We start from the raw sequence: 25,725 nt of genomic DNA, 5'->3' as shown, positions 1-25,725 counted from the left end.
CAAGAGCCTTGAAGCTAGATTGCGGAGTTGATCACTTTGCTGTACAAAGTCACGTAGTCTGATACCGTCATGTGTGCCATTATTGGTCCTAAAAATATTAGTATGTATATTACTATCCATCCCCGCTCTATTCTGTGCTGCTTATGAGGTAAAAGGAGTTGCATGGTGACAAGTAACGGCGCTGCCTTCGCGGTAGCCAGTGGACCATGTCGAGCCTCAGCGCATGCGCGTGAGTACACACACACGCAGTAAACCGCCGCGCTCGAACACGAACCGCTGTCACGCTCACTGTTTGCATCATGTCTTGTCACGTGTGTATACGACTTCATATCCGTCGCAGATAGAAAAATTCGAATTACAAATGTTTCACGGCATTTTCCACATCACCATTCCTTGATTATACACTCTGACTGGTAAGCTTTCTGTCGCATTAAAGAAAATAGATACCATAAAAGTTGGTTGTCGGTCCCTTTAACCTCTTAACACACACACAGGACAAAATAGGCATGCTATATCCCCGTTGTGCACCATCTTTGTGCGTTTGTGTGTGCAGTATGGACATGTACAATAAGGCTTTGTTTTTGTTCTCAGTTGCCTCTGCGAGCCCTGCTGTTGGACGCCAGCTGGAATGCTCTGCGTTTGAAAGCGTGCACCCCAGATGTCATGCTCATAAATACAGAGTTCTCATGATTCTAGTGTTGACAAAGCAATAAGTAAAAGCAGGCACTTGTGCATCTGGAATGAGGCTTAACCTTGTCTCAGGAGACATAAGACAATATAGTCATGCTATGTTCCTGTTGTTCACCATTTTCATGCATGTTGTGTGCAGTACGTATACATACATGCAGGCTTTGTTTTTGTTGTCCTCAGCTGCCTCTGCAAGCCCTTTTGCTGGACGCCATGGAAGGCCCTCCACTCAAAAGTGTGCACCTTAGACTACATGCTCATCAATACCAAGTTCTCTGTCCTTCGCGGCATGATTGTAGTGCCATATAATAGTGAGGCAATAAATCATTTTTGCTGGTCACTTGATGTTCCATGCATGTTGCTTGGTTTCTGAACACATGACTTGGTTTTTGTGAAAAAAAAAAGTGGGTTGGTTGGACGAGGAATATGCTTTCCTGGAGAGGCAACTGGCTCTCTCAGGTAGGGGGTGGTCGAGCGCGATGAAGCAAGTTAACATGTTATGGGAGCAGATGTCCCACCCTTTTGAAATAATCCTGCAGTAAAAAGTGGCCACATGTCCCAATAACATCCCACACGCATGCAGTTTTGGGACATCCCAAAAAGGTCTTTTTTTTGTATCACTTGGGATGTTTTTCCACCTTGTGTGGGACGTCTTTTGGATGTCCCGAACTCCCAAAAGGGATGTCATTTGGATGTCCCTAGGATGCCTTTGCGTTGTCTGGGATTATTGCTGCTTCACCACCCCTCCCCCCCTTCTGTCATATGATGACGCCTCTAGATAGAACTAGTGCATGTGGCGTGTGTATCTGTGAGTGTACATGTGCAGTTCACACTCCCTAGTCATCATTAAACAGCTCTTGTGCTGGTTAGCCACTGTGCCATTAGGCGAGTTTCTCGGTCACTTGTTTTGAAAAGATGAGCCTGTAAGGTTTACTCTAAATAAATTTTGTGGCAGGTGACTAATGGTGTTCAGAACACTGTGCTACACCTACTAAATGCCCTAAGTTGTTATATATTGTTGTCACACACCGCTAAATCCTAAGGCACGCGTTAAGAGCACTGCATTCAGTGGACACACTAGCGTAACCACACCCAAGATAACTTGAGAAACATCTTACAGGCTGGTGATATCTGGTATCCGCCAAGTGGCGGTGGGTGGCCAGCAGCTGCATCAAAGCCTGCAGCAACCAGGACAATTTCCGGGTCAAAGTCTCGAGCTATGGGCATCACAATGGTCCTGAAAAAGAAAGGAGGAGCAAAATAAGCACAGAGTAAACACACTTTTCTTTATAAAGGATGCATACCAGAATACAATTCATTTTGTCTCAGCGTCAGCAAACTACTGTATTCGTTCATCTTCTGCCTAGTGATGCTGAATTCCGTGCAAGGGGGCATTTGCCATTAACCTTTTCACTGCCAATTCCGAGATAACTCAGGTGATGACACACGCACAAGCCCTGCTGATCCCGAGACACTTGTTTTGTCTCTTTTAAATCACTCCTTGCCACTTGCGAGAAAGCGCTTGTAAAAAAAAAAAAAAAAAGAGGACGTGTGCCGCCGTTTATGGAGCGCACATACAAACATATTTAAATATAACTTGTAGTGAAATTTTTAACAGCTGAGGGAACGCATGCTTGCACATCAGAGTCAGCTCGCGTCTCTTTGGGAGCGTCTCAGCAGTGCAGCCATGGCGAGTCAGTGTGGCACATGCACGTGCTATTTGACAGAAGAAGAAATTCAGGAGCTCTTGAATAAATCGGACTGCGAATAAAATGGATAATTAGTGTCTCAGCAACTCTGAATTACCGAGTAATTATTTATTAAAAGTTAATTATTTAGTTAATTAATTCATTACTTGTAATGAGTGCTACTTTAGTTTTGATGAGATAATCCCCTATAAAAATGTTTACACGTCCTTAATAGCATCCTACTGCATTGCTAACAGAAAATTTCCGCATAACGTGCAGAATAAAAAAACCCGGCATGTAGTGTGCAGCAGCGCCAAAAAAAACCCGGCAGTGAAAGGATTAAAACGGCACCAATTTTCCCAATGTTGCTCAGTTTATGGAACACACTCAAGGTTTGGCTTTCTTTCATCCTATGTCACCACTGCTCAGAGAGCTGCGTGCACAAGCATAAGATGGATGGAAATGTGTGGAGAATGTTCATGTTATAGCATGATAATTTCCAGGAAAGGTGGCATTGCCACTGTGGATCACAGACTCCCATATATCCCGTACCCCATTTGGAGAAATTAGACAAAAATTGCAAAAGTAATACAGGAGGTCTCGTCAGAAGAAAAAGAACAGAATACCAAGTAATGGGAACAAGACATGTTAAACAGCCCTCAATCTGCTACCACTCAATTAAGTCTCAATTAAGTATATGTAGAAGAGACTATGGTAAGTGAATTATACCATCGAGTGTAAACAAATGAATGAACTCATGTACAATATTCTAAGGCACATATCCATTCAGTTATCAACAATTCAGTTAATGGTTCTGCTATTTACATGTTGTAAAAAAACTATAAAGAGAAAAGAGGGCAAACAAATGGCATAAAGAGAGATACTACTACACCTTTTGTATAAAAAATCGATACGTTACTTGTACATGGACGCTAAATATGCATGCCAAGAAATAGAGTTCACACCACTTAAAATAAGGACAATTCATACGAGCAATGCAGCTCCACAGCAACCTCTAGTGAAAACTTGCTAAATATAGAGCTGGCATGCAACACGAAGAGTAGCACTCACCGAAAAGCTGCAATGTACTCAGCGTCGCCCATTGGTGGGTTTAATGCACCAGACCAGGCAATGTTGATGTTGAAGCCTGTGCCATCATCAATGCCGACCTAAGAGAGGAAGGCAAATACATATTGGATGTAGCGAATGGTTGGCTGATCCTAATATTCCAATTCAGCACACAGTTACGAGAGATTCGATTCATAATGAGGGTGCCCTGAATTAACTTTTGCTACTTGGGCTTCTTTTTAATGTGCAGCCAAAGCTCAGTGCACAAGTGTTTCTGAATTCTTTCCCCATAGTAATACCATGAAGACCACAACTACTAGGGCACCACTGTGGGCAGGGACACATGTATGTATTCTCTGTATACAAAATCAGCTACCTGACTTTCTGCTAACTCATGCTGCAATCATATCACAACTGTTGATTAAAATACTGCAGTGCGCACAAAACAAATGAGGTAACTGTCAAAGGAAACACACAACTGCACTAGGATCATAAACACACAGGCACATGTAAACTTCTTTCCTAAAGATAAGCTGCGTTGAGAGTAAAAGATAAAAAAAATGCTCCGGCATGTTTCCTTTGACAGTGTCCTCGTTTGCTGTGTGCATGCTGCAGTATCATAACCAACGGCTACCAACTCGATCCAATTTCAGAGCATTTACTGCATTGCAAGTGACTTCCAGCATGCGAATAGCTGGTGGAGAGCGACCAGACTGTCTTTGTTCATCTTTTCATTAACTGACGGTCAACTACACTGTATTGAAAAGAGGTGTCAGGCTGTCCTTCTAACATCTTCGGTTTAACAGCATAAGCAGGTCTGTGAAAGTCAGACTATTTGTCAAAGATTTTCTTTTTATAGATATAAGAGTGTAAAATCTGGGAATGTCTCCTTTTTATACTATAACTCGTCTCTTGCCAGCAAATGAGCCTTACCTCCTGAGGATCACCGGTGCCGGGAAAGAAATTGCCATCATCGTGTCGATGAAGGGAGATGTACAACACATGCGGGTCATCATAAAAGATCTGTTGCAGACCGTTCCCGTGGTGGACATCCTGGAAAGGAGCAATGATTGGTGGAACAGAAACAAGTCAATAAAACTAGTGTCCTCAACACTATCGATTTCATAACAAGACAAACTTCATAACAACAAAGACTTGGTTTTCATCCTTGGAACTCAAGAAATGAGTGATTCTATTGGTACTGCCACTGCCAACTTTCTGCGCAATGAATGGCTCTGCTTACCTAAAACTAAACTTTTCAAAGATTTTGAGTGTCTGTGTCCCCCTCTACCAAAAAATACAAAACTTCACATGGTCCGATGCTCAGTAGCGCATTTCCAGTATGTAACGATAGGCCTTGAAACAAGGCTCTTGCATGATAGTATTGTTAGTAGGGGTGTGCGAACATTCGAAATTTCGAATATTTTTCGAATAATGTCTGCTATTCGATTCGGTTTACACTAGAGTTTTACTATTCGAACTATTCAAACTTCCCAAAAACAAATACAGTCAACGTCCCATTAAAAGTGACCCCGTCAGACTTTTTAATATGCTTCACCTCATTACACTCTCGTATTGCGGCAAAGCTGCCTTTCAAGCTCCGTTACGGTCGAACTTTGCCAAGAGACAAAGTCCGATTAAAAGTGGTCCCTATATTTTCAATATGCTTCACCTCATCACACCCCGGTGTTGCTGCAAAGCTGCCTTTTAAGCTCCGTTACGGTCGAACTTTGCCAAGACGCAGACAACGTACGATTGGAAGTGGTCCCTAGAGTTTCAAATATGCTTCACCTTATCACAGCCCGGTATTGCGGCAAAGCTGCCTTTCAAGCTCTGCTACAGTCGCAAATGTACTAACTCAAGAAAACGCTGGTTGCAACATGGAGATGAAAGATGTGGCAGAGGTGCGGGCTCAATTAACGCTGTTTTGAACCAAAAATTTGGGCAGGAAGTCCGAAAAATCGGAAGCCGAAGCTTTTTAGCGTCCGAAATTTCAGATGTTCTTATATATCGACGTCTACGAGGCAGATTTGGAACTCCAGGCTTGAAGGGAGCACACCCTTGTCCGCCACATCAGTTGGGCTTCCACAGAAGTTGAAAGAAGAGGAGAGGCTGAGGAAATGGCATCTTTGCCTATCACGTGTAAAGTGTCGGCAACACTTGGTTGCACCAAATCATGTACATAAATAGAATTCCGCCTCTACATTGCCTCATTCTTGATAAGACAACTATGGAACACCACCCCGCCAGTGCTTCACCAACCTAGTGAAAAGAAACACTTTCATGTTGCTATCTCATAAGAATATGCTTAGGAATCCTAACTTTTTTTTCTGCAATTTCGCTTCGAAGTATTCGAAAAATATTCTAGAAATATTCAAAAAATGTTCGATTTGATTCGCACTCATACTTCAATATTCGAATTCGCTTTGCACCCAAAATTTTGCTATTCGCACAGCTCTAATTGTAAGCCCTTCAGACACCAGTAAATACCATCCAGTGAAAATTAGTTACACCCCATATGCTATACATCCTAGGAATTATGAAAAGAACAAAGCTTTGGAAAGGATAAAGAATTTTCAATTCTCCATTTACTTTTGTCAAGTTTACAGTTAGAATCAAGTTCACAAAAGATATCTACAGGAATATTAAATATAAGAACATCAACTATACTTCATGTATAAAACACTGGGGAGCACCTGTCCAGCTACTTGACCATGCCTGAGGTAAAACGTCGTTAAAAGCAATGACAGAACTGAAACTGATATGTGGAGACCGTCACCGAGAGAAAACACCCAGCCTTCAAACTAGTTTCCATAAAAATATTTTGTGCAATTCAAGCTTGCAGCACAGATAAGTATTGTGATACGTATGTGAGACATTTCAAATATCATTATATTCAGTAGTGATTTTGCTTTTGGTGTATTGTCTTGGCTTGTACATTGTGTGCACAGCACTTGAAGCAGATAAAACTACAGTGACCACTGCACTTTCTTTGGACGAAACACAATGCAGTGACTTAAAAGAAAAATAAATAAATCGTAGAGCATACCCAGTCCACCACGAGGATCTTCTCCATCTTGAGCTTTTGCCGAAGCTGCTTAGCAGCAATTGCCACGGAATTGAAGAAACAGAATCCCCTGGAAGGCAGAAACTTGTAATGTGACCCTCGTTCCAAGTTAAGCCAACAATAATTCTTTTTCTACGCATTTCGTTTGGCTTGCTACAGTGAATGCAATCGCTAAATTTCTGTACAGATTGGACAAAAAAAGATGGGTGCCCAGCAGCAAAAAGACACTGCAAGCTTGGAAAGGGCCATGCTTGTCCAAAATTCTTTAACCTTGCCCAATAGATTTAAGCCACCAAATTTATTTTACCATGGACAGTAAGAGCTCACAGTGTTCCTGTGCTGTGTGGCTTACAAACATATTTACAACGAAAAGTTTCACAGAGCATTCTGCAAGAAGATCAAATAACTTGAATTATTCATTTGTATTTACACATGAGAATGTTTTTGAACATTTCTGGACAGTCACTAATTGTTGAAAGCATGAAAGAATGACAAGCATGGGGCAGAAGCACACTAAAGTGACAATTGTCTATTGGCCACTTCAGTTTCCTGCCGTTAATACAACTTCGACTATTTTATGCAAATTAAGGAAAACTGTCCGTTTCGACACTGCTGGAAGTTGTCCAAGCTTTTGTGCTAGACTTACATCGCTTGTTTGAACTCTGCATGGTGACCAGGAGGGCGAACCACAGCAAAACCGTTCTGCATACATTAGAGAAGAAAAAAAAGACGAAACAAGGTCACAAATAATTTAATTCCAGTATGCAAAGGTGAACACTGGACAATATGAAATCATACAATAAGATCTCGGGAGTCATGAAGTGTCAAGAAGTAGATTGTGTGCAAGAGCTATGAAAAGAAACGTATCAAAATGATAAATTGTGCTAGCTGTAATTTTTTCCCCGCTGACAAACGGGAATGGATTTCAAGAATGAACATTGGAACAACGTAACCGGAAAATATGAAAAAGTACGACATAACAGTGCTCCATGCACAGCTTTATAGCAGCGATTGTTTACAGTGATAAAGGGTATAAAGTGCACTAATAGGAAATATGTAGGACTTTTCACTTGCCATATCCGTACTTTATGAAAATTACATGAAAGTTGTTGCATAGAATTTTAGAGCTGCACTTGGAAAAGCAATACCAGCAGAGCCAATTAAACAGGGAAATCCCCTCCAATTTTCTTTGACAGGCCTTCTCCTTACCTTTTAACCAAAAATTTTGCTACATCAATTGAAAATCTGGCCAATGGTGCCAGTGATTTGCAAATATGAAAGTAATACAGGAAGTTAGAAATCAAATGCATCCTAAACAAACGAACAAACCGTATCACATGCACTGACAATTTACAAAAATTTATTGACTGGCTATAAAAAGGCAGAGATTTTACAATGGCAAGTGTGAAGCCTGCATATGCAGACATAAGACTGAATAATTCAGTACACTAGCATTTGTGTGAAAGGAAGCGTAAAGTCACCTTGGCTTCACCCATGGCCACCTTGAGAGCAAGATCGACAACACAGCCAGCAGCCATACGCGCTGCGCTTGCCGTGTGAAGCTCATTCCAGGTGGTGTCAGAGTCCACGCCAATGCCTCCACATGGTAGCATCACAAAGCTCTTGATGGGAAGCTCTGAAATACCAGAAAACCACCAGGGGTTGTTATATTCTGCTCCACATTGTTTTGAACAGAATGAAGCAGATGTAAATGACAGCATAGACAGCAGACACACATTTACAGTAGACTCTCTTCAGATGGAACCTGAAGGGATCAGAAAAATATGTTCCATATAACAGGTGTTGGTTTACTGAGAGATGAACAGGGGTGCAAAATTCAAGTACAAAACCAATCATATTAGACGCAGTTTTACTGAGAGCCTACTGTATATTTTATTTCATAGGGCAGTGCAATCATGAAGTTTCCGCTTTGTCTTTTTTGCACTGACATTGGCTTGCTTATAGGTTAGGGATAGACTTTGTCAGGATAGCTTAAACAGATGTGTTAATTAGGGGGATGCGTTATAACTCAGTGCAATCACACAATTGAGAGTCCACTGCTATCTGAATGTGCTTACAATGTGTGCATAAAACACAGTCCATCTCCTATCTCATCTACAACACTGGGAAATGAGCATGAAGGGAAATTGAAGAAGGTTGCCATAGGACAATAATACCAAGACAGGCTCACCTAGTTTGCTCATCTCCAGTTTCTGCCTGTTCAGCGGATTAGTGCCAAACATGAAGGCGTAGCCCTCACTGCACATAAAAAAAGAAAGCACATGAAAAGTGACGTTACAATCTCGTAGCTGATAGTTGCATGCTGGCCATGATAAGATCTTTCGTTGTAACACAAAGAGGCACTTACTCGTGACACGACTGTATCTCCTCTAAAGTGGCTTTCCGTGACCGGATCCTCTGTTGTAGAAAAAGTGACACACATAATTATTTCTGAAATTTCTTACAGCACAGTTGCAACACTTTTGGGCACAAATGGAGCCGTGTCTAAGTGCACAGATGATGTAATGCATCCAATGAATGGTTAAAAAGTAAACAGCAATGCCAAGCAAGGGAAGTGAGATGCCTTTCAGCATTGAACTGCTACTGCAAGTGTCACAGTGAACTTTACAGCTATCTTCATTATGAAAAATAGGCAAGAAACATCTATTAATCATGAATCTTATTCTCGATCCCACAACTTTTCACCGGAAAAGCTACTCACTCATCTTGTTTTATACATTTCCTTCAATGTGGCAGAACAATACATTGTTACATGTTCATAATATTGGCACCTCTCTATTCCACAACAATATCGAAGAAACAAGCTCAAGCTTTGCTAACTCATTTCTTGCAAAGTGTTGCAAGAATATTCACTGCAAACTATACCTCACACAGGTGCACCTTCACTTGGTGTACGCTGTCTTAGGTCACAAGTGCGGGGTGCGTTTGTGAGCATCTGGAACATTGCCGAGATTCCTTGATAGATAAAAAAAAATTAGGGAGGGATTTCTGATTTTATAAACCATCCCTGTGTCTAGAGCAAGGGCCACTATATGAGACATTTTCAGTGTCTGATCACACAATTTTTTTGTGTGTGTTTTTCACTATTCTCAAGGGCCATATGTGAATTTGAGGAAAGGGCCAATAAACTGAAACTGATTTAGTTCAGCTGAATTTTATTGAATTGAGGTTATGCTGCATTGCACACGCAACTGAGGTTACTGAGGGCCACATTTAGTTGCATCAGTGTCGTGAACTTGTCAACACTTTCCCCAGCATTGTTTAGGAGAGCAATTTTCAATTCAATACTTGGTCTTGACAACAAGCTTGTGCATGAAGTATTCGTCTTGAGAACCTCGCACGGTGGGCTTATGTTGCTTTTGACGAGCGCTTTTGTCTTTCATGAACTTCCTTAATTTCTATTTCTTTTTGTCAGTTGGTGTGATACCCCTGTTGTGTTCTGATTTCTTTTATATATGAAAAATGTGTCATGTCATTCCTTTCTTTTTGCAATTAGTTGTGTACACTAGTGTCTGAAACTTTGCATGTATGCTTTGTGCACTGCTGGTCCTGTGTGGTCTTTCTTGTCTCCATTGTATTGTGCTGTTTTCTACTGTGCTTTTCAGGAGCGTGTTTCTTTTTCTTGTCGATTCATGTGACATGATTGTTTTGTTTTGATTCTCGTTGCATATGAGCGCTTTGTTCTATGCTTTATACTAGCCACACCAGCTTACAGCCTCATTGGAGGCTAGCGATACTGTGTCAATAAATAAATAATTAAATAACCAACCCACCTCGCAGCGAGCCACCAGTCCTGTTTCCTGCAGACGTGCCCAGATGCTCTGCAGCCTGCCACCGTGCTCTGGGTGGCTGGAGTAGTCGCCACAGATGCACTGGTGTTTCAGCATGAGGCTGTCGTAGGCCAACGCTGTGGTCATCCGGTGTGGGGGGCTCCCGTGTGGTGGAGGGGGGCTGCCCAATTCTGACTGGTGCTGGGGGCTGCTGCTTCCACCCGGAGGGCTCAGGCTCACCAGTGGACTTGACAGGGCACGGGACAATGGACGTGCACCGTGCTGGTGCCGCGTAAATGCAGAGCCTGGACACATAAAATGGTGGCTTGTCCTGATGCATTGCTCATCCTCGTGACACAGTATTATCTAACAAGTGGCTCAAAAATAAATACAGTGAAACCTCGGTGATACGAATCTCGCGGGGTTACCAAAAATATTCGTATCATCCGAAATTCGTATCACCAGAAAACATGGAAAATTAGTATGCGACAATAAGGGAAAGTTGGTATACGTTTTGATTCAGTGTTTCTCAGGCCGCAACGACGCCATGAACAGCACTGAATGATTGCCAGTAAAGTTTTTAAACGACAACAGTCATACTTGTACTCCTATATAAGGTGCATGCGTGCGTGTGTAATTAATGAACCAGATGTGGTGTGCCCCGTGACTGCTAGTAGCCCCTTCCTAATCTTACTACGCTATTTTGCATGACACTAAAGTACTGCGGTGAAAGTGACCTAGGAAGCGCTTTGCACACGATAGCTGGAGGCCAAGCTCCATCGCCAAGACCGTCCGCTTCGTCTCTTGGGGTCTTCGTCCACGTCTCATGGGACTTCATGGGGGACCCGCAGCCCAAGTTTCAGTCTTGTTTGATAGAACGTCTGATTGCGGGGACATGGCTTGCACCGACATGGCAGGCGCGTGTTGACACAGTACAATGACGCTGCTGCCTCGAGCACAGGAGCACGCGTCAACACGTCGAGTAAAAAAAAAAAAAAAAAGCGCGACGTCAACGTCATCTGTAACCTAAACGCGAAGGTGCCTAAAGGCCTCCAATATTGGCCCGCACTATCTCGGAGGCAACGACGCACCGTTGATGGTGGCGCAGCGCGCATGCCCGCGCCCGCGCGTGACTGCGGCGTCCTCTTCCGCGACAGCGCGGGCCGCACCTGTTCGTACCTGTGTGCTAGCGTACGTTCGTATCAAACGTCGCGGGGTGCAAATCGGTTCGCAACAACCGTACTCCAATACATTGTGGGCTAATGGGCCTTGGCCGGGACCACAGAAAAATTCGTATCACCGAGGTTTTACTGTAAATAGATAACACGTCTGACTCTGCACAGGACTCCTTGCACTACCACACGGAACTCTTTGTCTTATGGCTCTGTATACCTCGAAGTTACTGTGGTGGAAATAAGGATTTTTGGGCCATATGCATATGAAAAATAAAATTAACCTCCCACATGCTGCCAGGTGGCCATCAAGTGCTAAAAACAAGTTGGCAAACTAGTATAACGCATTTTCAATTCTCTCCTCTCTGGATAAGTTTATGGCCGAGAATAACATTAATCTACTATCTTTTCTTTTCCTAGAAGTCACCACAGTCAACCCAACGACAGTGAACTCCGATAAATTGAATTATCCTTCATGTCGAATTATTTTTGAACATGACAATGCTTTAACGTCAATGCGCAGGCAAACTGATGGCTACAATGAACAAAAATAGCTGGTACACTTCATACATCGAACATCAGGCAGCACGAACATCCCAAAGAGATGGCTTTCTCACATGCAATTGGGATAGCAAGTGGTGTGATTAGAAAGGTGCCGCACGGAGCGAGTAGGCACTAATGGAAACTACCACTTGCCATCACACAGTGTAGGAAGCCAATCTACCAATCAAAATTTGCACCGAAAATACTATAAATGCTTTGAACACTTTTTATCTCATTATTTCATATTATCAAACTAATTCCTGTTTCTTTGCGAGTTTGATATATGTAGGTTTGACTGTACGTCGAGGTCACAAATTAATCGAGACATCATCAGACGTGCCGCCTACCTTCCATTCCAGCGCCGAGATGGAGCGAGTGCCGGTTGATGAGGTCCCTCTGTCGCTGCTGAAGCTGCAGCAGGGTGGTGGCAGAGGTGGGAGGAGGCGGTGCACCTTCCGCTGCTGAGGTGGACGACGCAGATGATCCCTTGCGCGAGTCAGTGAGGTCGATGACCTCCGGCTGGTCTTTCATTTCTTGTGCAACAGCGGCCTCCGTCTCTTCCTCCACGTGCTCCACCACCTGGCTCTTGCTGCCCGCCCGAGTCAGCACTGTCTGTCGAATATGCTGAGGACAAGATGAAGGAGCGATGGTGCATGGCAGAACAGTACAAACAAATGTCGTAATGATATACGGTAGCTTTGTCGTACGTATATATATAACCGGAAATTAAGATGGCAGAGAAGATATAGCAATGATGAAAGGTGACAAGCACAAAGCTGACAAGAAGCCAGTTTCGTAAACAATGTAGCCTCTTTGGTTGGCTGCTAGCCAAAGCTGTCAAGGCCCTTGGTCTTTTTTGGTCATTTCGTGCCACTGATTTGCCTTTGAGTGACATAACAACTTAGCCTATTAATCTGGCCAAGTAATTAATCAGCTTGCTATCAATAGAGTTGGCAGCACTCATAAATAGACTAGCTCAGTGTGTAAATATCTGCTGAACAGGTTCTTTTACACTGATGTTATTGGGTGATTCCCATAGATTTCTCATTAATAGAGCATAAGAGAGGCACTGCTTTTATGGTGTTAGACACAGTGTTCAATCTCAGTGTTCCGAAATTTTAACAGCGAAGCTGTTAAAGCTTTTAGTTGCACAGGTAGTGCGAACAGAAATTGGTTGGTTGGTTGATCCTAGAGGAATGGCACAACCCACCACGGGGGATCGGCCACGAATCGTGCGGCAGTAGGATGTGTGAGTGAAAAAAAAAAAGGGGGGGGGGGGGAAGTATAATTCTAAAGAGATAATTTTAAGTAAGCGAAAATGTTATTTGTGTTCGCGGTTTCCCAATTGAATGCTAAAGAGATAGAAAAAAAATGGAAGAGAAAGAGTTAGTTAAATAAAAGCATTAAATAAATTATGAACGATAAATGAAATAAATAAATCACCGGTGTGTACTAGAAATATTGAGCTGGCATGCGCTCGCTTCGTCCTCTTCTTCATCTTCTGCTTCATTCCCACAACATGTGCATGGATTAGTGTGGCCGTGGAATGCAATAACTATGATGGGCGAGTATGTTACGTGAATAAAAATCGGCAAAAACTTGGAAAAAGCTAGGTCGAACACTAGCTCCACTGTCAGTTCCAGCCTTGTGTCCCTAGTGCAAGCTTCGCTTTTCATTCTTTTTATAAGTGCCTGTGAAAGCTGATTCTTTTGCTTATATTAATGTTTCATGACAACATATCTAGCAACATGGCTGCTCAATATGCTTTGCAAGAAATCTAGGACAAGTCTGTTGGTGTTAGTTAGCATAGCAAAAAAAGAAATAAAAGAATAAGAAATCAAAAGCAATTGTGCCCTATCATAGCCAATGTGGTAACTGGCCTCACCTGCTTGAGCAAGTTGTGTTGTTGCTGCTGCTCGAAGAGTTGTGCGTTGAGCAGCACATTCTGAGGCTGCAGCATAGGATGTCCAAGGGGTAGCGGTGCTGACTGGGTCCTGCCCAGAGGACGATGAATGGTCCTGGCATCCACATGGAGAAAGAACACACGAATGTTCAACATCAACAGTTCCTTTTATATCACCTTCCATTTTTTATCAGCAAGAATGACTATCATTTATAGGTCACAGACGATGTATGATGCTCCAAACAACACATGCAATATGATAAAAAATGCTCACTCACACCCTTAAACAACAGCTTTAAGATAGAAATTACGAAATTAGTAATAAGTTTTGAAAGTATAAGTGAGAACACAACTGTTCCAAGATAAAATGATTGTCAAGACAACCAATACGTAAACTTTAGTTGCTCTGGCAACCAAAACTTGTTTTCGCTGCCCTGGCAGTCATCTTATCTGAGAATAGTTGTGCTATCTTGTATTTTATCTTAGAACGGCAGAGAATTGTTGGTGCAAATACTACAAGCTCACACTAGGCGAATATTATTCTCGAGCTTGAAAACGAAATTGCATGAAGAGTGCAGTTGACAGCAAGTGGAGAGTATAAAATTCCATAGCATCAGTGATATCTCTAAATGTGTCATTTAATGCTGTATTTACCCTAAGACCACAAAACTAAGCAAGCCACAGTGCTCCACATTTACTTAAAATGATGCTTCTGATTGAAGAGACCCTTATCAAGTCAGTCAAATGGTGAATGACACAGGTGCCAAGCCAGCAAAAAGCATTTTCTGGCTGTCCTTATAAATAGCACTCCATTTCAAGGTTAGAAGCGAAACTGAGAAACCATGCTCATGCTTTCCAGTTGCTCGGCTTCATGGAATACTAAAACAACATTAGAGATCTGAAGCAGTATAGTTACACCTGCAGGCTGAATGTCAACGTAAACATGGAGCACGCCAAAACAGATCCCTGTGTTAGTACACAAATCAGTATTGCAAGAGGTTTGCAGTAGGTTATTCTAGGTTAGGTGAGGCATGGTTACAATGCAATTGCTGTTCAGAGGCTTTCAGTTACAACTATGTGATTGGTGAGGTATTGCAAGCTGGAACATGAGTACTGACCTGTGGAGGCGTGCTTGTGCCACCTGAGCATCAGTGATTACGGCGCCTGGAGGTGGTGCGTACATAACTTGCAGCACATGGCCAGGAGCTCCAGGTGACTGTTCCAGGCCTTTCATCTGCTGCTGTATGTAGCCAGGACTGGTTGGAGGGGTGAACTCCCCATCTATTACTGCATGTAAGACAGAATAGGCCGCACAGCACAATAAGGACAAGTGATGATGATGACGGGCACAGGAACAGAGCAGGCTGCTCACCGGCACTTAAGGCTTTATATGTAGGAAACTTGGGGCATAAAGTCTCCACAATTAATATTTGACATAAGGCTTATAAAGGCATTCTCCAACAGCTGTAGTCACCTTGATACATTAAATTATGTTGCTTATATAAGCAACTGCCAAGGTTGAATGGGAGCTCCACTATCATAACAAGCAGGCATACATATTCCTACATGTTGACTTTAAGAAATGTATTAGGAAATTGCCACTAGGTTCAACAACCAAGTAAACGAGTTATACATCAATGTTGGTTGTGTTTATATTAATGCATGGTTAATCCAACAAAAAGACAGACTGAACGAAAGTGAAATAGTGAAAAATAACGTAAAACCAATCTGGTAAGAAAGGTGGTAAAAGTGCAAAGAGTACATTGATGAAAAAAGGAGGAACACATACACACATGCACACAGGTCACCAGCATGTGTGTATGTGTGCTTTTTTTCTGCCAGTGTTCTCCTTTGGCTTTTACCATTCCTAAAAAAAAACGGATTACAGACATGCCCAGATTGTCACAATGGTATACATTGTCAACATGCAAGAATAACCATATGAAGGGTTGCTTGTTGCACAATGTGGCAGCTGTGAAACTGGAAAAGCAACAAAGCAAGAAATCTGACAGAAAAAAGCTCACCTGGCAATGGTGAGCAGAAAGGCAATGATGAGTGCAACACATGTGATGTGAGTGGCATCCCAAGACGTGCAGCTGCCATGGCGCGAACTTGGGCCTCGGAGACCGAGTTGAGGATTTTCCCATCCTTAGAATGGAGAAAAATGAGGCTACTTTAAGCACAGCCCTACTATAATAAGAATAGTTAGAGAGTTTGTTGACGTGGCTTACATTTTAACCTTCATAAGTTCTGAAATGCTACATCTTGAATTTTATGCGCATGTAGAATTCACGCTGCAAGTACGAGAGCATGAACTGCAGTGCACAAATGTTTGTTGTAGTTTCTTTTGCCCTATCTTGATAGTAAAACTGAAAAATAGGAGGTGGCCTACAAGAGCACGATAACAATATTACGGCGATGAGGATGGTCAGTTGTTGTAGCCAAAGCGAAAAGGGAGTACAGGCCACAGCACACTGCTGTTTAAAGCATCAAAGTGCTGCCATATTAAGTAAAAGTAGGATGTGAAGGAAGAGATGTGAGAGAGGGTGCACTCACAGCTGAGCTGGTGGCCACAGGGGGGCGCCCCAAGGAGATGTTGGGCATGGAGGGTGATGAGTAGAGCGCGAGATCACTGCTGCCACCCTGGTTCATAGGGTGGTATGGAGAAGTGCCAGGCTCCTGAGATGTTGGAATCACAAGCACAGGTGCGTCGAGACTTAAGCTTGACAAACTATGCACAGATGCACACGACAGTCACTGAGCTACACCAAAAGCATACTTGTCAACCCGCAAACTGTAAGATCAGATAACTCCCTGTGACACGACACAAAAGAAGGGGCCGGGAGAAGGTGGGGCGGGGCGAATAGCACATATATTAAAATAAAAAGCTTTACCTGAGTACGTGCCCCTTTTAGGATACATGTACACTTCACAAACAATAGTTTGCTTTCAGATGCAGCCCACAAGCATTAGCAAATGTGAATTAGCACAAACTAACAAGGCAGCACATCAGCTGCATTGAAGTTGTTCATTTCAGCCACTTCAGGAACTTTTCTCAATAGACTTGTGAGGATCAATGTTAGGGGCTGACGAGTGAAAATTTTTTGTCAAGAGAATTTACTTCTTGTAAGACTGATGAAACGTTCGTAAATCAGCAGATAAAGCCCACATTTCTAAACTAATTTGTGGAAAAGAAGAGAAAAGTCGGCAGGTATGCCCCACCTCCCAACGACAGGAAGTTGGCAGAGGTATTCGTGGTATAGAAGGGCACATGTGCAAAACATGGGTGCAACGAGGACTTCAAATAATGTCTATGTTAAATCTGTAGAAAGCTAAGCAGACCCTGCACTGTTCAGCCGACTAGTGAAATTATTTCAGAAGAGTTTGTCCTGTACAGTTATCTAATAAACAGCAACTTGTTCAAATTTGTTTCATGTTAATTTCTCTAGTGACTGTCTGTACAAATAGACTCAAAGATTTTAAAGAGAAAAAAAAGAGAAAACTAAATAGTGATAGCAGCCACATCTCAAAGACCCGCTGTCTGGAAGAGGTTGCTTCATGCCAGGAAGCTCCGGAAATATTTTAGTTTTCGTGGGAAAAGCACACACATGCACACAAAGCTCCGGTGGACAAAATAACCCCCGCGTTGGACAAGAATAGGTCTTGGCTTTGCTACGGTCTGCAACACTTGTTAACGGCCCGAGGTAAGCAAAAACAAAAACCCACAAAACTGGCCCTCCTTGTTGGCTCAACTTGACACGTGCGCGTGTGCTCCCAAAAATACATGCCACAACTTTCCAGTGGAAGAAAGAGCTTGACTGGCGAATCTAAAAACAACCTCGCCCGTCTAACCAGACTTTTTGACTCCAGAAAGTGCCGGTGTGGAAAACAGAGGGTTTGCACAAACAGCACTTACACAAAATTAGGAGGCTAGGTGGCGAAGATGAATAGATTCTACTAAATGTGGTAGCTGAAATAAGCTGGTAAGCATCCCCGTAAACAATTGCTCCGTCTTGAAAAGCCACGCAAGGAAAAGCTGGTCAAATGTATGGACATAAAGCTGCCAACTTAAAAATAGTCTAGGCTCTAATTGTAACATATCATAATAGGTTAAAAGACCAATAACTAGTGCTTTTTCATTACCAAATCGCACCATTTATTACAAATTTACTTCTAGTTAGCCTTCCTACTTTAGTAACAGCCATCACAGAGCGTTGTAGTATTTATCAATGCGGGCACAGCTCCGCGAGGGCTGGAACAAAGTACTTTAAACAAAATACGAGGACCTCCTGGTAATAAAATTGACAGATGCTATAAAAGAAGTGTAGTATGTTATTCTATAAATGGGTGCATAGCAAGTTCTAAGATGACAGAAGAACACTTGTTTAATAAGCTACAAGTTTTCACGAAGGGGGCTAAGCGCGAAAAACAATAGTGGACTCATACTTAAGAAAGCTCGCTCACAATTTCCTGACTCAACGATCAAGATAAAAGAATTTACTGGGAACAAAAATCTGCTAAACAGGGTGAAAAGACAAGTTCAAAGTCATGCTCCCATAACGTTGCTCCCTTGTTACTCACGGTCCTCTACTGAGTGGTACGTCAATGGCAGTATGGCAGTGAAATTTATTTATGATCATGCTGTCCCACGTTTTTTATTTTTTTTTATTTTTTATTTTTTGTCAAGTAAGGTGCATTGGGGGGCTAGTTGGTACGACATTTTAAATCGAGTTAAAATTCCATGGAAGATGGAACACAAGTAGGAGAAGTAGACTAGATGAACAAGGACTAACAAACTGAGTTTTAGCTCAGTTTCAGTTGTATCTACCTTCCTCCCTTTGCACTAGTACTTTATTTGGGACTCAAGGCAGAACATCAGTTTTTGGAAGTCCTAGAGTCAAATGCGCATTCACAAGAGCATCTTCCTTTTTTTGTTTACTTTGGCTTCTGTACTTATTTCAGTATTACTTTTTCTTTTCGCAGGTACTCCGCACCACGCATGTGAGCTCTCAAGAGTGCGAGCAGCCACTGATGTGGCAGGCAGCATCTATAAATAGCAGCAACCCCCAGGGTGCGTGCACTATCCCCCAGGTTGGCACGATATCTTTGGACTCGCCAAATATAAACAGAGTGCCTTTCCTTTCTTCTGCTGTGCCCCTTTCTGCACCTCTGGTAGCTCTGTTTTGTCATGCGCCGTGATTCTTGCGCCTTTCTTTGTTCAAGCTCGTAGATGCATCAATATAGCTTTGATCAACTTTAATGTCCTTTGTAGTGATCTACAAATCAGTGCACATGATGCTAAGTATGTAGTAAACTATAGTGGTAATGTACAACTGTGTAAGATGTGAGACAGTTGCCCTACGGAAGTGACCAGTGCAAGAGGGCACATATAATAGAATATACATAGAGGAGGCATATAGTACTATGTCGATGAAGTGGATGCGCTCGAAAGACGAGGACGAAGAAGAGACGGGACACACAGTGCGCATCCCGTCTCTTCTTCGTCCTCGTCTTTCAAGCGCATCCACTTCATCGACATGCAGAACCAACTGGCCCAACTAAGTGCACTGATATAGTACTAGTCACAATTATCATTCATCAAATTGGCAACTGTCATTTATTTATTTACATGTGGAAACACTGATGTGAATAAGCACATATAAAGAAACAGGGAAATGTCCCGTATGTATTAGAAGATGGTAATTTAAGGAATACATACTAATCACACAGGAATCTTTCTGTTCTGTACATGAAAGGGCATGGAAATGTTACTGTGGGTATGACTAAGTTCACTGTTTTCAAAGTTCTAGCACACCTGCACCAATACCTGTACGTGAGAAGATGGTCTCATTTGTAGTATAAGAACTGCTACCAGCATTCAATCTGAGTGTCCTTGATGGCAGTTTATTTTCTGCTAAGAATGCCTTCAATATGTTACCTTGCTTAGACTGATAACACAAGCACCATGCCCGTCCCATTTCCGGCAATAATTGCCACCTATTTGATTACATTTCCACGAGCAGGAGAACCGTCCCAAGCATAGACATTATTGTTGCAAGAACACGCTTATTACCCAATTACGCTTCATTGTGCCATTACATGCACCCGTGATTTAACGAGCAAGTACTCACCTCCTGAATGGGTGTGCTACCGTTACTGGAATGCAGAGAAGAGTGCAGGGACAGGGAACCGTTCGGCGGGGAACCTTCTGACGAGTCAGGTTTGCTTCCACTGCCATCGACTTTTTTAAAAGGCAAAGTGAACAAACAAAAATCACCATTAGCACCTTTAATTATTCCCAAACAGGTACATTGCACATTCATGCAGAACAACTGAATCACTATTATTTTTTTTACATACTGGCAATAACTTCCTGAAGCAAATACATAGCCATTGAAACAGGTTACACATTTTTAAACATAAAGGGTGCTGTGACGCATGCATAAAAGATAAATCATAAATAGAGCAGATGAACACATTGAGTCTACAATTGTTCTCAGCTATCTGCGATAAGCTTTTAGCAGGCAGCATTTCAACGCTTGCCTTCAAGGCACGAACCTCATGCTAGAGGAACATCGCAAGTCAAGGTACATCATAAGTACATTATAAGCTCATCCACATCAGCCAGTTGCCGCTATTTCCATTTTTTCATGAACTGAAACAGTCAGCGATAGCCCTGCATCTTTATAAAATCATGCCACGCAGCATAGGAAATGTGGAGCGCTATGTTGGTTTAACCTAGTACTTTTACATCTGAATAAAAGAAAACTTGCAATGCAAGAAGCTTATGTAAAAGAGGAAGTAATACAAAAGAAAATGTCTGTTCTATAATTGAATCATGATTACTGCAGTTTTGTAAGCTAGAACATCGTTTCCTCACACATATTACATTTGGTTCCCAGAAATTACGTGCATCAATTTTTGTTTCAAGGTAGAAAAATGCAATGACATTTGATATTATAGAACATATCAGATGTTCCCTCTCACACAAGTCACCTGTTCACAGTTTTTCAAAATACACTATATTAGTTATTTCAACCAATGACACAGCATGTGCTGTAAGTGTCAGTTATCATGCCATGCTTGAGCTTCATCATTTCTCAGCATTGTCATTATTACATAAAAATATGAAAAAGAGACATCAAACAAACCATGCAAGCATTCATGAAATTGCATCATGCTACTTCCAGCGAACACATGCCGGCAGTACGGGCTCTAGTACTGAGTTAAACTGTAGCATAAGTGGCAACTATTACAGCAATTGAAAGCTATCATACATTCAGCTGAACGAGACTAACAGGTAAAATACAACTTAGGCATCTTGTGACAAGAACAGTGTAAAGAAGGGCACAGCCAAATGAGGCAACCGACTTCAACATCTTCATCAGTTATCTTATATATTAGGTTTTCCTATGTGGCCTGATTATGTGGCCCTTGTCAAGTAATGCTGCTGAGGCATCTGTGGCTGGAAATAAGCACAGCTTGTGAAGGCATAAAAGGAAAAGATGAGAAGTAAAAGAAAGATGAGAAGTAGAGAAGGTATCATGAGGAGTGAAAAAAAAGGCGAAAAATGTTCAATGTGTGCTCCTTAATGTTATTTGCTGTCAATGCACCCTGCAAAGCACGAGCTGTCTCCTGAGCTCACTAATATGTGTTCTGCATACCACATAAGCCACAGGGGCTAAAATGCAAGGTATCTGAGTGTTGAGAACCTCATCCTGAACATGAAAGAAGTGATTAGCTGAAACCTGAACATAAAGAAAGAGATAGCGATTAGCTTTAGCCCGCACTTCGCTTTTAAAAAATGATCCATGTTTTCAACATAACCTGAAAGGAGGAAACCGAGTGGGGCAATTTGACTGCATCTCACAAAGCTAGAGCCGCCTGCAACATGCAACATCCTCCTCCTTAGTTTAATAGTGTGCCACGTCACACACTTTTCTATAGTTGTAATAGCGGCACTGTAATTATGTAAGGTTAGTTGAAGTTCTCATAGCAATGCCTGGGCACGGCCAGAAGCTGTAGCTTGAAAGCGGTTGAGATAATTCAGACAACTCGAGAATCATCAGCACATTAGCGTTTTTTCATTATGTGTCGATAAGGATACACCACAGTGGAGAAAAGAATGCTTGACTATATACACGCTCAGCAGCAAGTAGTGGTATGTCCAGGGAACTATTGTCCCTGCTTTCATCTCATACGCAGATAAAACACTCTGTTTGAAAGAAATTTTGTTTAGTGTTACCCTAAAATGAAATCGTTCCACAGGCTGTTTCGTGGTGAGCATCAGCTTGAATATTTCTCTGGGTGTTGTTCCTCAATGAGCTGACTATGAGCAGGTGAATATTCAGAGAAAGAATTCAAAGAATTAGGCAGGAAATGTGATAAGGAAACGTATAAAAGAAGGAAGGTATGATGGGGAAGAAGATAGGAAACGGGCAGTGAGGACAGTGCCCGGTGCTTGCATACTTGTAAGCGGCCGCCGCTTCAAAGGAATGGGCCCTTTGTCCTTGCGCCTCAGAAGCGGGCTGCTGCGCCTCTCAATTACTTTTTGCTTCAGCGCAGAGCGCACCTTAAGGTTTGGTTCCGACGCTGGAAGGTGACAGAGAAGGCACACATGCTTGCTTGGAACACATGCTTGCAGGGGCTCAATCAAGCAAGCTGGGCCTCCCACACTGTTTGCCCTCAGCTGTATGTACCTCGATTATTTCTTAAAGCAGCTGCTACAAATAAAGCTGCATGCACCTGCCAGATGTGTCACTTGATGACAAGCCCGAACCTATGTGGTTTAAGAAATTCAATGTTTGTCACTAACAGAGGGATCTGTGTTTAACAAGCATATTCCAACAATGAACATTGTACCTCATCGGTAAGATCAGGGAAGTTTTGTAACGCTAATACACAATACTTCTGTTTGCTAGTATCATAATGTTACTGTAGGGAAGAGAGTACTATAACATTTTAAGAGATTAACATATTCGAGCTGATGTACAATAACAAACTGCAATAAGGCGTGTGGTACGTGCCCCTGAAAGCCAGCTTACTCATAAGAACAGACTTACATGTTGCCTTTTAAACAGATAACAAGATCCGTCTGAAAGAGATCTTTATAGGGGCACAACTGGCAACCAGACAGACATAAAAATAGCATGATTATCTACAATAAATACATATCCTACAGAAGTAAGGTATCCTCAGATGAAGATTAAGTGACACATTGAGCCTGAGGTGCAGGCAGCAATTAGTACGTTTCTCAACTGTTGTGTGATGACATTTTTTATTTTTGTGGTAATTTCTAATGGTCACACACTGGCCACAGCTTTCCCAGAAAATGTTAAGTAGCATTCCACACAGCAGAAGATATCGTCACACTTCTAAGTGAATGATGCACAGCACAAAGTAAAAAATTTTAAAGACTGTTAGTAATACAATATTCAGTCACTTGTTAGTCCAAACAATTAATTACAATCATTTCAACACGAGCAAAGTTATATTTACTTCAAGTGCTATACGTATATTCTAATCATGCCTCATCAGTTATGCAAACGACACTCCTCAAAGTTCATAGGAACTGCAGTTGAGCTGAAAATTCGGACACAACAAATACCACCTAAAAAGCCAGTATAATGAGGAGTCCGAAATATTAGATTCACCAAATAAGAAGTGACTTTACTAAACAATCGGCTGAAAAAGCATGTGCACATTTGCTTGCCTGAAACCTGATTGGTGCATACCTTAAACATTGTCATACTGTCGCTATTAGCATACGAACACACAAAGTACTTCAGCATGATCATGTGCTAGAAAATATGGTTATAAAGATTCGTAAGGTGGCACGAACTGTAGCAAATTACAAAACTGTCACTTAAGTTTTTCTGGATAAGCGTTATGTGCAATAATACTGTCTCTACATGGTAACTTTAATACAGAACTGTAAGAAATGTGCATGAAGGATTATAAAACACTATAAATGCCAGCTTTGATTTTTGTACAATGAAAAGTTATTTTAGTTCGTGATAGAACAAGAAAAGAAAATGCCAATCTGAAACATTAACTGCATAGATACTTCTGAACTGTTGTCTTGATCATATAAAGCACAAGAAATAACAGATGTCACAATCAGTGAGGGTTATTACAACAACGTGGCAAACACGTGCAGGAAAGAAGGGACATGCCGATGACTCACCAGTTTTCCGGAGTGGGAAATCGTCGTCGTACTTCCCCAGAAGCAGATGTCTGCACTGAGGCGAAACAGCGCTTGTTGAAGGAGGCGAAGCTTGATCCAGAGAAGAACGCTGCCTGGACCTACAGAGTTCGCAATGTGCACAGGTGAGAGAACAAATGCATAACCACTGCAAAACACGCAGTCATACATGCAAAATTCAGCGATAGTTTCCACATAAAAAGCCATGGCTGAACTGAAGAGATGCACATTCCTACTAGTATTTCGGCTGCTATCACCATCATAAACAGGTGACTAATGAAGCCTGCTTCTGGATAATGTTGTCTCTGAGTGATTTCTAACATCTTGTGCCAACCGAGCATGCTCTAGCTAGGCAAGCAACTTTTTTAATGACATCAACCAGTCTTATTCTATGCCATCCTTGACTACACTTACAGTTGCAAGTTCAGTCAACAAGAAAATTTTAGAGGGCACGCACTTAGCGAAAGAGCTCAATATTCCCCAGTCCTGAGCACACAGCCTGATTCTCCAACTTTCTATCTGTGCTAATATATGCAACCAACATAGTGTTGTACTGTTTTACTGGCTGTATACTTTTACTGTTAGGTTTCGTGACATAGGCAGAAGTGGCAATAAATGAAAGGTAGTAAAACGTGTACAACTTTGAGCACACCCTTTATAATGGATGTACCATCAGTTGTATACCTTTTTTCGTTAGCTTAACCTTTGATACAATCTTGAGCACTAGTATATATACCAAACATGCCAAAAAAAGAAGTAAAGCTAAATAAGGAAGAGCTTATCAAAGCATGCCTTGCAGCAGTTTTTTTGCAATGATCACTTATAGCAGAAACATTCTGAAAAGGTTTGACTTATGTACACAGTGTTGAAGCTCACCAGTTTCTAAAATTTGGTGGTGATGTGTTGGCATTGTTAGCTGCTGCTTCCCGTTGCTTCTTGTTCAAGACGAACTCCTGTAGCCTTTGCTTCACTTCAGAAGATGCCACGGCACCTGCACACACAAAAAAAACAGTGTTAACACAAAAGTGGCTATGTTTGTCTCTAGGAGCCTGAACTGAATGATACCAAATCTTTACCTAGTTTAAGCATTTGCACTGCAATAAGCTATGATAATACCAATACCACATGTGCATATACTTGTAACTATTAGCCATCTTGTCAGCCTTCATACCATCTCCACGAAAAAATGCTGCTTCAGAAAACTGGGCTCAGCAAACATGCAGTGTTTGGCATCATACATCATGACTGCACATATGAGCGGCTAGCAACAATTTCACTGCTACACCTTGTGCAGATACCACATTGCAAAACAGATGCACCATGCATTCATCAGTGGCACCAAAAAAAGCATCCACGAGTAAGGCTATTTTTACTCCACTCCATTCCACAGACGACCAGAGCTTTCATTAGAACGACGCACGCAATGGCCCGCCTGACAGCACTAAATCAGGAAGCCTCAACAGCTGCTTGGCTCCTATCCTCTGGAACTAGAGCGAAGTGAGAATTCCCTGGGGGGTGAGTGCGATTATGCAACGCGCTACTCCTACCCCCTAAGACTGTCTGCCATTTGTGCCTGGCATTTCTTCACACATGACAGAAGAT

The 25,725-nt window shown here is 42.0% G+C and overlaps 2 protein-coding genes across 16 annotated transcripts in view; both read right to left on the bottom strand.

The window, feature by feature from the left end:
- Positions 1–25,725, bottom strand: part of LOC119388044 (histone deacetylase 4) — a 552,121-nt gene that overhangs the window by 11,970 nt on the left and 514,426 nt on the right. For 10 of the 15 annotated variants that reach the window (XM_049413801.1, XM_049413806.1, XM_049413802.1 and 7 more), the window contains 18 exons: positions 25,000–25,114; positions 24,106–24,224; positions 22,389–22,511; positions 20,051–20,160; positions 16,476–16,598; positions 15,944–16,067; positions 15,038–15,206; positions 13,902–14,034; positions 12,364–12,640; positions 10,305–10,606; positions 8,879–8,928; positions 8,702–8,769; positions 7,992–8,146; positions 7,157–7,212; positions 6,493–6,580; positions 4,377–4,496; positions 3,447–3,544; positions 1,806–1,924 (listed from right to left, as the gene is read on the bottom strand). The exons of 1 other annotated variant lie outside the window; for it this stretch is intronic. In XM_049413801.1, coding sequence (XP_049269758.1) covers positions 1,806–1,924; positions 3,447–3,544; positions 4,377–4,496; positions 6,493–6,580; positions 7,157–7,212; positions 7,992–8,146; positions 8,702–8,769; positions 8,879–8,928; positions 10,305–10,606; positions 12,364–12,640; positions 13,902–14,034; positions 15,038–15,206; positions 15,944–16,067; positions 16,476–16,598; positions 20,051–20,160; positions 22,389–22,511; positions 24,106–24,224; positions 25,000–25,114 — 2,349 coding nt within the window. The remainder of the gene's footprint in view (positions 1–1,805; positions 1,925–3,446; positions 3,545–4,376; positions 4,497–6,492; positions 6,581–7,156; positions 7,213–7,991; positions 8,147–8,701; positions 8,770–8,878; positions 8,929–10,304; positions 10,607–12,363; positions 12,641–13,901; positions 14,035–15,037; positions 15,207–15,943; positions 16,068–16,475; positions 16,599–20,050; positions 20,161–22,388; positions 22,512–24,105; positions 24,225–24,999; positions 25,115–25,725) is intronic. 4 more of the 15 variants (XM_049413807.1, XM_049413800.1, XM_049413799.1 and 1 more) reach the window with 4 other exon arrangements.
- The window catches only part of LOC119388046 (dnaJ homolog subfamily B member 6), a 351,281-nt gene that overhangs the window by 166,931 nt on the left and 158,625 nt on the right, over positions 1–25,725 (bottom strand). The window lies entirely within an intron of this gene.

This window comes from Rhipicephalus sanguineus, chromosome 3 (genome assembly GCF_013339695.2).
Source record: "Rhipicephalus sanguineus isolate Rsan-2018 chromosome 3, BIME_Rsan_1.4, whole genome shotgun sequence".
Lineage (NCBI taxonomy): Eukaryota > Metazoa > Arthropoda > Arachnida > Ixodida > Ixodidae > Rhipicephalus > Rhipicephalus sanguineus.
This window is presented reverse-complemented; position numbering and strand designations above follow the sequence as displayed.